This window comes from Pipistrellus kuhlii, unplaced genomic scaffold, assembly GCF_014108245.1.
Source record: "Pipistrellus kuhlii isolate mPipKuh1 unplaced genomic scaffold, mPipKuh1.p scaffold_m20_p_2, whole genome shotgun sequence".
Taxonomy (NCBI): Eukaryota; Metazoa; Chordata; class Mammalia; order Chiroptera; family Vespertilionidae; genus Pipistrellus; species Pipistrellus kuhlii.
This window is the reverse complement of record NW_023425515.1, coordinates 15,408,186-15,420,493: the sequence shown is the minus strand read 5'-3', so window position 1 is coordinate 15,420,493 and position 12,308 is coordinate 15,408,186. Positions and strand designations below refer to the sequence as shown.

At 35.8% G+C, this 12,308-nt stretch overlaps 1 protein-coding gene across 2 annotated transcripts in view; it reads left to right on the top strand.

The window, feature by feature from the left end:
* DHX36 (DEAH-box helicase 36) overlaps window positions 1-7,293 on the top strand; it is a 37,496-nt gene extending 30,203 nt beyond the window's left edge. Inside the window, exons 21-25 of one of the 2 annotated variants that reach the window (XM_036444880.2) lie at window positions 1,280-1,379; window positions 1,470-1,560; window positions 3,420-3,540; window positions 4,187-4,339; window positions 4,694-7,293. In XM_036444880.2, coding sequence (XP_036300773.1) covers window positions 1,280-1,379; window positions 1,470-1,560; window positions 3,420-3,540; window positions 4,187-4,339; window positions 4,694-4,879 — 651 coding nt within the window. In that variant the 3' untranslated portion in view covers window positions 4,880-7,293. The remainder of the gene's footprint in view (window positions 1-1,279; window positions 1,380-1,469; window positions 1,561-3,419; window positions 3,541-4,186; window positions 4,340-4,693) is intronic. The other variant, XR_004989143.2, reaches the window with a different exon arrangement.
* The last annotated feature ends 5,015 nt before the right edge of the window (window positions 7,294-12,308 follow it).

Here is a 12,308-nt window from a genome sequence, read left to right as displayed (position 1 = left end):
GAAAGTTGGCTGAACCCAAGTGTTATTTGAGAATGTTGTATTCAGTCAAGATATTGAAATCTGAAGACAAAGGATAGACATTCAAGAAAGCACTTGAAGTACTGCACCCATGAGCTTGAATTGTCCTTGAAAAATCCATTGAAAATGAAATGCCGCCTTTTAAGGGATGAATCAAAAAGCATTCATAATGAAGAATGCATGCTAAATCAGCTAGCGGTGTGCACTGAAATTACGTAAATATACAAGTTCAAAATAAAAATGTAAAGATCATTATCCTGAACAATAAAAAATAATGGTAATAAAACTCAGGAGGTAACCCAGAGAGTAAGTTAAAAGAAAAATTAAGTTGGAAAATTAAAGTCACACACAGTTCATAAAAGGAAGATGCACTTAAATATGACCAAGTTTGTTTCATAGTCTCTTTATTTTAAGGTTACAAGGATACCTTATTAAATATCTCATGATTATGAAATTGTAAAATTAATCTAGTCCAGTTTTATTTCTATTTAACTTTTTAAAAATTGATGTAGAATTAATTTTAGTACTTTTATAAAACAGCTTCTATACTGTTATCCCATTGTTAGGATAGTATTTTTGTCTAATTCTTCTGTCAGTGTACAAGAGTGTCTTCAGTATTATTTCTTAATGAATGATCTTTCTGACAGTATTGAGTTTAGGGAATTCATTTCTATTTTTCAGTATTACTTGAATGCTTTATAATGAATGAGTTGTGCATCATTTTTACCCAAATAATGATTTTTCTTAAAAAAAAAAAAAAAAAAAAAAACCTTAAGTTTTTGTTCCAATAAGCACAGCAGTACTTAATTATCAATAGTAGAAATATGGATGGATGTGGAAATATGCTTTTCTCTATTTCTTTCAAAATATGGAGTGGAGAACAACTTGGAAGAAACTATTAGTGTTTGCAAAATGGAGTATTCTTTAAATATCAGCATGTATATCTACAATAGGCAAATGTTTTCTGTAAAAGATCAGATGATAACTATTGCAGGCTTACAAACCATATGGTCTCCTTTGCAATCACTCAACTCTGCCATTATAGTGCAGAGCAACCATTGTTAATATGTAGATGAATGGGTGTGTTCTATTGACAGAAACAGGTTTTTATCATGTAGTTTACCAATCCTGCTTTGAAACATCACATTTTGCAGTATTTTATAAAGCAGAGAAAGCTTATACTAAATTTATTTATAAGTGTATATTTTATTACCCCCGACAGTCTGAGAAAGGTTTTCTAGTTCTGTTTCCTTGTTTCTAGATGCTGCATAACATGAAAGGGCAGTTTGCTGAGCATCTTCTTGGAGCTGGATTTGTAAGCAGTAGAAGTCCTAAAGATCCAAAATCCAATATAAATTCAGGTAAAGCAGAAAACAGTGTACATAACTTGCTGCTGTTGTCTATTGGTATCAGTATTTTATACTTTTTCTCTACCTTCCCACCCCTAATAGATAATGAGAAGATAATTAAAGCAGTCATCTGTGCTGGCCTATATCCCAAAGTTGCTAAAATCAGACCAAATTTGGGTAAAAAAAGAAAAATGTAAGCATTGAAGATTATGAATTAAGTTGTAATTCTGTTCTTAAACTTTTGAAATTCTTTGATACAACAGGGCTCAGTATACATTTGTTCTTAGTTATATTTGGGCCAGATTCTCGATTTTTACTTCTGATTATTTAGGATAGGGGTGGGGGATGTCTAGCCTGCAGGCCATATAAGGCCCCAAAAATAATTTGGTCTGGCCCACCCAAGGCATTAGGGGTGAGTAATTAAATGTCTGACCAAATATAACAGATTTATTTTTAAGTTTGTAATTGTGTATGGCCCGTGAATGATGTCAATACCCAAATGGCCTTTGGCAGGAAAAATGTTCCCCGCCCTGATTTAAGAGAAGTCAAACTGTTTAACAGAGGCATCACTTTCCCTCACGGCACATCCTAGTGTGAGCTCTCAAATCACCCATTCATGATTCAAAAAGAATGTTAGTGACTATAATAGCAGTGTAAATACACGAAAAGTAATCCAGGTATTAAAGAAGCTCAGTGGCATGATATGATACTTATATGTGAAATGTAAAGAACAAAATAAATGAACAAACACAATTGAAACAGACCCATAGACATAGAGCAGACTGGACTGATGGATGCCAGAGGAGAGGAATTTTGTCAATAATATTGTGATAACTGTATAGTGCCTGGTGGGTACCGGAAACATTGAGGGGAACACTATATACTAGTAAAGTATATGATTGTCTAACCACTGAGCTGTACACATCTAATATAGATAATTACCATTGACTATTCAAAAATAAGCCACTAAACAGCTCCTTGTTGAATAATATTAAATAAAACTCCTTCAAATTGAGGTAAAATTTTTATGACTATCAAAGAAAAGACCCCTAGGAATGAAGAGACTGAACTAGAGTTGTGTCAGAGTACATTTATTCCAAGTATTCCTGTTTTGAAAATGGGGGATGTAAGTGCATGTGCAACCACTTAAAACTTATTTTAGAATAGGTTTTCAAAAGACAGTTGTAGCTAAAACTCATTCTAACCATTCTCAATTTTTTATTTTATATTCATCTGGGTGTATAACCTGTGAAATTTTTAAATTATCATTTCACAAAGTTATTCTATAAATTAAAGGCTTTAGTGTCATAATTGACAGTATTAGGTATAGACCGTTCTCTTGGTGTGAATCACTTTGAAGTATTTCAGCTGTTTATTTCATTCTTTGTTCTTTAGTGGAATAGTAGAAACATAATTAAGGAATTTTTTTTTTAAATATATTTTAATGATTTTTCTTACAGAGAGGAAGGGAGAGGGATAGAGAGCTAGGGTACATGCCCTTGACTGGAATGGAACCTGGGACCTTTCAGTCTGCAGACCGATGCTCTACCACTGAGCCAAACCGGTTTCGGCCATAATTAAGGAATATTTTGTCACCATTTTAATGTGTTGAGTAATTATACCTGAAAGAAGAGGATTTGATGTATGATTTATAATGTTTTCACATTTAGCTAGTAATTTCCCGTGTTTTATTAAAAAAATATATTTCCTCAGCCGAAGCCGATTTAGCTCAATGGATAGAGTGTCAGTTTGGGGACTGAAGGGACCCAGGTTCAATTCCGGTCAGGGGCATGTGCCTTGGTTGCGGGCATATCCCTAGTGGGGGGATATCTCTCTCCCTTCCTCTCTGTACAAAATCAATAACATATATATAAATATATATATATATATATATATATATATATATATATATATATTTCCTCAAATATAAGTTTGTAAACATATTGCAAAAATAAATTGAACTTATCTGCAGAGCTTTTTAAGATTCTGGAAATGGTTTGGAATCTCCAGGATTTTTTGTTTTAAACAAACTCTGTTTTAACTTTGTTAAAGGGTGAAAGTTTACACAAAAACTGATGGATTAGTTTCTATTCATCCTAAATCCGTTAATGTGGAGCAAACAGACTTTCACTACAATTGGCTTATCTATCACCTGAAGATGAGAACCAGTAGTGTAAGTAAATAAAAATAATCATGGATCTTAATGTCATTGTTGTTGTTTTCTTATCATTGTACGATTTTCATAATTATAAACAAAATTTGTTCTTTAAAAAATTTTTTATGACATGAATTATAACTTTCTTAAACAAATAACCTATACTTTTAACGTGAATGTATGTCATGATCCATTTTTGTATTTTAATTAATTGGGACAGTTATTTGCTTTGTATATTTTTCTTTCAGTGTGCTTTAGGAAATACTGCTGATATTTCTTGGTATAGAGGAGTTTACACTGTACAAAGAATTTTTTGGCATATCAGTATACCTTATAAGTATTAGTCAGAATGTTAAGTGAGATTCTGTTTTATGTGTATAAAAATACTTTCAACTGTATTGGTGTTTTGGTTTTGTCACTCAGAAAATATTTTGTTTAAAAATAATGCTGTTTGAATTGAAATAAAAATATAAAACTATGTTTTCTGAGGTAGGAATGGCTTGCTTAAAATTATTTCTTTATAACTAGTCTTTCTAATTATACGAATAGGATAATACCTATTTTAAAAGGATCTATACTAATAAATTTATACTGATGGTAATTGGATTAATGTGGCAGTAATTTAGACTCTTTAATGTGCTAATTTGCTTTAATTTCATTATAGATATACTTGTATGACTGCACAGAAGTTTCCCCATACTGTCTCCTGTTCTTTGGAGGTGATATTTCCATCCAGAAAGATAATGATCAGGAAACTATTGCTGTAGATGAATGGATTGTCTTTCAGTCTCCAGCAAGAATTGCCCATCTAGTTAAGGTGACTGGCTTTATGTGATTGTCCTTGAATATACTTGCCAGCTGATATGTGGTCTTGTGGTTTTATTCATGGTGTTATATGTTTTGTGAACATTTCTTGATATATTTCAGCAGGACAAATAGTGTTGAGAAATTGATTCATTGTTTTTTGAAGTAGTTACTGACCTACCATTGTAAATGTCTAAGTGAGATGGAAGCTTAAATTTTTATACTGAACTTCAGTTGCTTACTAAATATTTCAGTCTTTTTGTATAATAGTTTATGAAGTTCTTGTCTCAGCTAGTCACTTTTAGTTGTTACATTGTTTTATTGTACATCTGCCTTTGTTGAACTTGTCTAATTTTTCCAACCTTAGGAATTAAGAAAGGAACTAGATACCCTTCTGCAAGAGAAGATCGAAAGCCCCCATCCTGTTGATTGGAAGGACACTAAATCCAGAGATTGTGCCGTGCTCTCAGCTATTACAGACTTGATCAAAACACAGGAAAAAGCAATTCCCAGGAACTTTCCGCCACGACTCCAGGATGGATATTGCAGCTGACACCTTTTCTGTGGCGGTCGGAAAAGCTAATTTGATAGCCGTCTTCCATCATAGTTAAATGCTTGGCTAAATGCCAATCGCTGGGACATGAATAATTTTCATGTGTAAGGTAGAAACCTTCAGTAGATAGTAAAGACTTGCTGTGCATGAGTTTGCAATGTTATCTGTAGCTATTATAAATATTCCATAAAAACAATGTGTTCTCTGATCATATACTCTGTGTGGTCATACACCTGGAGATTATTCCTCTTATAGTGTTGTATCACTTGAGAAAGTCCTTTCTCTGTTATGAAAAAAATAGTAATTTTTCTGCCCATGACTGAGTATAAAACTGGTAAAAATAGAATGCCTACCCAAAAGGCAGTGTCAAGTAGGAATTTGAACACAGCCACATTTTTTAAATGAAACTTCTATCAGAAGTTAATTTGTTCTAATAAAACCCAGTATTTAATAAAATGTACAATGTGTAAATCTCTGTTACCCTTTGGCTTGGTTTCTACCTCTCCTTTGGTTTATTTGATTTTTTAAAAATCTTTTTAGAATATATTCATTTCTCTTTTACGTCACCTTGTGCAGCATAAGGTAGCAATTGAGAGCATGGGTGTGGAGTCTGACCCTAAGTTAAAATTTCAGCTGTCACTTCGCTTCTGTTTCCTTATCTATACAGGTTATGTTGTGAGGTTTGAATATGTTAGTGCACATAAAGTACATAGATTAGTGTCTGGCGTGTAGAGTATTTTCTCTAAATCTTAGGTATTATTTGTCCCTGAAATATATTTTTATCATTGTCCATTATATTACTTTTTTTTTTCATACTCTTGAGTGCTAGTTTACCCTCTCAGCCAGTGGACGTTAGTGTGACTTGTACTGTATGTTTTTAGCCGTATCCAGTTGTAAGAAATACTGGCTGTTATCCAACAGCTGTCCTATCCCTCCCTCTTACTTGCTTGTTCAAGCATTCCCTCTCGGTGCAGCCTTGTGCCCAAGGATATTGGACCCTTCATGGTCTTATTCCCCTTTTAAGTAACTGGTAAGGCATGACTACTTCTGGCCAGTGAGAACAGATCTGCCAGGGGCATAGGAGAAGGATTTCCCCCACTTAGAGACTTAGCACAGGAAGTTCTCCTTTCCTTGTTTGAATGAGAACTGCTGCAGTCATTTTATGGTCACCAGGTTGGCTAACTGGGACAGGTGAAAATCATCAGTCCTTGATAATGCTAGTGAGCTGCTGCGTTATCCAAACCGCCTTCCTACTCATCGATACAAAAAATCTTTCATTGAAACACAAACTTCATCATCAAGCATTGTTAGCCGAGCGATGTTTTTACCATTTGTTTTGTGATTTAATCGTTTGACCATACGTTTGATAAAAGGTATGAAAGTGATGGTACTGGACATACTGCAAATAGAAACATCAAGAACCTCCTACTGTACTCTAAATAAAAGTTACAGATCTTATTGTGCCTTCCAGTAAACACAAAGAAACCAAAGGAAGAGTATCTTACAATGCCTGAGATTTCCTGATAATGTCATGATGATCTGTTAAGAGCATTGGTTCAGGTACTGCTCTGTTTCTGGGAGTGGGTGTCAAGCCTACCATCGCCTTCCAAGGTTTTGAATATCCTGTGTGTCCTAAGTTCACTCTCTTGGCTAGTCTCCCCAAAGTGGCCTGTCTCTCACTGTTCTTACATTGAGTCATGTCACAAGATTGTAGCACCTTGGTTTTGCCCCTAAACTCAAGATGACCATTAGGTCCTGTTCTAAAGAATAACTTTTTGCTTTTACTATACACAGTTGGCCAAAGTGGTCTTGACAGAAAGCATTTTTTTTTAAAATCTATAAAATAAGAGTACTAGTTAGTTGGTTCCCATGTTTTGCGAATCAATATTTGGTCTCCATATAAATAGAAAAATTAGTTCCTAAAAAAATTGTTTTAATAGATGAGCTACTCTAAGAAATTAAAGCAGTTCCTACCCCCAATTTATGTCTTCTCTATGGCTGGTCAGGATGGAAATTCTAATTGAAGGTGCTATTTTTGCTCTCTTTCTTTTGTTTACAAAATAGGATGTTACTGAATTGAAAATGTATTCCAGGTCCGAGAACTATTTCCTTGATAGTCTTAAAAAACAAGGCATTAAATTAAGATGAAAATGTATTTGCCTCACTGTTCTCAGTGATACCGAGGATAATTCTTGAACAAATACCCTGAAACAGAAACTTAGAAAAGAACAAGGTGTAAACCAATCACTGAATAATCATTAAAAATGTCTTTAAAAAGTGGGTCCATGTGACATCTTCCTAATTCATTAACTAGGACAAAAGCTCTAGATACCAGCTATTTTAATCTCATGGCATACATAAACTAATTGAAATTCTGCAGCACACCAAAAAGTACATTTTTTGCCAATCCGACAGCAACAAAAGGCATGATTTTGATTTATTCACACTGGACAGCTATTCTTGTGTTGGCTATTGTCATTTTGACAGTCTTAAGGGAAAAGAAGTCAGTGCCCCTGACTAAATTATCAGGTAATGCATGCTTTTAAAATTCTTGCTGCATACTGGTTGATAATTGCTGGTTTATACCAATAATTACAAATGATTTTCTCTTACTGCATTTTTAAAACAAAGTCCACCCTAAGTTACAAATTCCTTTAGAAGGAATTTGCTTTAATATCCTCTCACCCAAAGTAAATGGCAATTTTCCTTTCACATTTTAGGTCTGAGTTTGTATGTATTTATTTTTAAGTAATTGTGATTATGTAGTAGGATCATATTTTATAATACATTGCTTTTAAATGGCATTTTTATTCTTACTTTAAAACATATCATTGTAGACTTTAGAAATTAATCATTTTACCAATTTTTATATATTTACATCTTTTTTATGCTTTAAGGTATTTTATATTTAATAAAATTAGCCAACTTAAATGTATAAATCTGTGGATATTGTCAAATGTATGAAGTCATGTATTTGCTACCACCAGAAGTTTGATATAAAACATTCCCATCACCTAAAAATTTACTTTATTGCCCTGTCTGGGTGGCTCAAACTGGTTGTAGCATCATCCCATACACCGAAGGTAGCAGGTTCAGTTTCTGGTAAGGGTGCATGCAGGAGACAGCAGATTGATATTTCTCTCTTCCATCGATGCTTTTCTCTACCCGCCCTCCCCTCTCTAAGATCAACTTTAAAAACATCCTTGGGTGAGGATTTTTTAAAAAAATATTTCCCTTGTTCTCCTTTATCAATCTCCTGCCCCCCACTTTTCATTGGCAACCATTGATCTGCTTTGGTCACTGATGTTTTTACCTTTTCCAGAATTTCAAATAAATGGAATGATATGTAGTCTTGTGTTTGGCTGCTTTCCCTAAACAATGATTTAGAGATCATTTATGATGCATGTATCAGTGGTTTGCTTCTCTTATTGTTTAATAGTTTTGCATTGTATGGTTATACCAGTTTTTTTATAAACTTGTTGATGGACCTTTGAGGTTTTTTTCCTGTTTTTTGCTATTATAAATAAAGCTGCTATGAACATGTGTAACAAGTCTCTGTATGGATATATTTTATTTCTCTTCAGTAAATGCCTGATTAAGATTATTGTGTCATATGGTGTGTTTAAAGGAAAGTGCAAACTGATTTCCAAAGTGGGTGTACCATTGTACACACCCACCAGCAATGTGTGATGGTCCCAGCGTCTCAAATCCTTGCCAGGTACGGTTATTTTTAGTTGTACTTTGTTGTTGCTTTGGTTATTTTAGCACTTAGTGGATGTGGAACCATAACTCATTGGGGTTTATTTTGTATTTCTTATAATCATCAGTGATGAGCATATAATATTTCACATGCTTATTTGCTGTCTTCCTTTGTGTTTTGATTTTCCACTTCATGTTAAGTAATTGGGGCTTTAGGGATATGTCTGATTTTAGAGAGGAGGATTTTTGATGAATTTTAGAAATGCAGAAAATTATTAAATTCATTGACTCTAAAAATGGCAAAATGTGCCACTCTTTGCTTGGTTGGTATGATGCAGAGAGGTCAGCCAGTGTTAGGTGTCAGAAGAGAATAGCATGAGTGTCAGGTAAGGAATGAATGTCACGTGGCTGCATAGCACCTGGGAGGTAAAGAATTGGGCTGAGAAAAAGCATTTCTTGATGTGGGTAAAGAATGCATGGGAGCTAAGGAAGATGGCTGAGGTGGAACTTTGTAGAGAATCCCATCAGCCCTGCTGAGTGAGCTAGGGCAGCTGTTTTAAATTGTGATTACCTTTTTCCTAATTCTTAATTTTGATTCATGTGTTCATTGACCCACTGTGAATTTTCAAATAATTTTTTTTTCCCCCCAAGAAGACAGTGACATATTTCTGAGTCCTTGCAGAATATAAGATGTTACCTTCACATAATGAAGGCAACTTGGGGAATAAAACTCGTGTTAGCAAAGCTTTCATTTGATGACATAGTGATTCTTTGGTGACTTCTCTTTTTCTAGGCCTCTCAGGTATATACCTCTTAGGTATTTTAATGCTTCCATTCACCCCATTCTCTTTTTTAAAAAAAATATATATTTTTATTGATTTCAGAGAGAAAGAGAGGAAGCGATGGAAACATGATGAGCCAGAATCATTGACCAGCTGCCACCCACACAGCCCTTACCTCCATTGAGCCCACAACCCCATCATGTGTCCCTGACTGGAATCGAACCTGAGACCCTTTAGTCTGCAGGCCGATGCTCTATCCCCTGACCCAAACCAGCTAGAGCCACCCCATTCTCTTTTAACAGCTATTTCTCTTGTTAAATTACTTGTTTCTTTTCATTGTTATTGGAAAACAATTTTTTATTTGAAGGCCAAGAAACATTTTTGTAGATTCTGGAATAAGAAGATAAATGAAAGCCAATATACCACATTGGATAAAATATGTTCTATCCTCCTAACTTGATAAATACGCATTCATAATGAAAAAGTAAGAAATGGCATATAAAACCGATTTTTTTCCTACAACTGAAGGTCAACAAAATATCTAAAATGATTTCTAGACCTAGTTTGAAGAGAGTTTTCCCAACTATTTCAACCTTTTCCAAATATTTTTATATCAACTGATATAGCCATGGTTTTGCTTTTTTAATTTTTTATTATTTATTTTTTTTGTGGATTACATTGATTGATTTTCAAATATCGAACTAATTCTACATTCCTAGAATAAACCTCACTTGATTGCAATGTGTAATATTTTAAGACTAGTGGCCGATGCACGGGAGGGGGGTTGCTCAGCCCAGCCTGCACCCTATCCAATTGGACATCCCTCACAATCTGGGACCACTGGCTCCTAATCACTTACTTGCCTGCCTGCCTTCCTGATCGCTCCTAACTGCCTCTGTCTGCCTGCCTGATCATCCCTAACTGCCTTTCCCTGCCGACCTGATCTCACCCCCAAGGGCCCTCCCCTGCTGGCCTAATTGCCCCTAACAGCCTCTGCCTCAACCCCCACCACCATGGCTTTGTCCAGAAGATGGCCAGTCGACCCGGCCTAATTAGCATATCACCCTTTTAGTAGTATAAATTGATTATATAGGATAGGATTACTTAAATGGAGGAGAAGGAGGGGGTAGCCTTTTTCATTAGTTGGAGATGCTCTTGGCAGACAAAAATACATAATCCCTATATCTGGACTGATAGCCAGCCATATGCACTATACTGCCAAACCGGTCATTAAAAAATTGAATCGCTTTCTTAACACTTTACACCAAACAGCTGTTGCTCTTAAAACCCCTCCTCAGCCCCCACCTTAGGTTTTGCCTTCACACTTCACCCAGGTTTGGTTCTGATTGGCCAGTTTCTATGCCAGTCAGCATCTCTGGGCCTATCAACGGGCCTGATCAGAGAGGCGGGGCTGATCAGAAGCCCCATTGGAGGCCCAAGAGAAAGAAAGGCACAGCTGCTGGCCAGGCCCAGAGTGAAAGAAAGAGGCAAGGGCTGATCAACAGCTGCCATGGAGGCTACAGATCAGACCCTACTTCTCCAGGCCTCTCTCTGGATCAGGTCTGCAGCCCCCTCAGCAGTGAATGCTGGGTTGGAGCGCCCACAGAGGTGGCAGTCAGTGCTAGGTCACCATGGCAACCCAGCACTGATCTCTGGTCTGTTGAGCCTTCTATCATTTTGGATGTTACGGACCCTGGGTTTTTATATATTAGGATTTTTGCTGCTCTGTGCATGAGGGACACCAGTCCATAGTTTCTGGAAGAGACTGCATAGAATCATTGATAATTATTTAAGTGTTTGGAAGACTTCAGTGAAACCATGTGCACTTGGATATTTCTTTTTCAGAAGTTTTAAAATTAAGAATTCATTTTATTAATTTTTAAGAATTCAATGTATTTAGTTACAGGATCAGACTTTTGGTAGTTTGTGGTTTTCAATGAATTGCCCCATTTTTATCTAAGTTGTTGAACTGTCAAGTGGTTTAAATCCAAGCTTTGGTCATTATGAATGAAACTACTATAAACGTTTGTACAGATTTTTGTGTGGACATAGTTTTAAGCTCATGTGAGTCAATACCAAGGATTGTGATTGCTGCGTATGGCTTAGTTTAATAAGAAACTGTCAAACTCATCCCAGTGGCCTTTGCACACCCATCAGCAGTGAATGTGACTTCCTGTTGCTCCACATTCTCAGAAGTATTTGGTATTGTCAAGGTTATGGATGTTAGCCACTCTAATCGGTGCATCAATAATCTCATCTTAAAGTGCAATTTCTTAATGTTGTATGATCTTAAGCATCTTTCAGATGCTTATTTGCCATAGGTAGACCTGTAGGAGTTTCCCAGAACTTTGCCCATTTTTAAATTGGGCTGTTTTCTAATTGTTGAGTTTTAAGAGTTGTTGGTATGTTTTACATGCCGATCCTTTATCAGATGTTTTGCTAGTTTTCCTCATACTCCGGATTGTCTCTTTCTTGTGTGTTAATGAAGTTCAACTTACCAAGTTTTTCTTTCATTGATCATGTTTTTAGTGTGGTTCTTAAAAAGTCATCTCCAAGTCAAAACCGGTTTGGCTCAATGGATAGAGAGTCGGACTGCAGACTGAAAGGTCCCGGGTTCGATTCTGGTCAAGAGCATGTACCTTGGTTGCGGGCACATCCCCCGTAGGGGGTGTGCAAGAGGCAGCTGATCGATGATTCTCTCTCATTGATATTTCTAACTCTCTATCCCTCTCTTACTCTCTGTAAAAAATCAATAAAATATATTAAAAAAAAAAAAAAAGTCATCTCCAAAATACTGGGTGGCCAAAATGAGTAAGATACACTGCAGGGGTCAAGATCAATTAGGGGACTGTGAATTACTTAATAGAAGCTCATCAGTCATGCAGTTTTGTGGAAACAGCATGGTCCAGCTCTTAAAAATGCTCCCGCCTTCTGGGTCAGCTGATGCC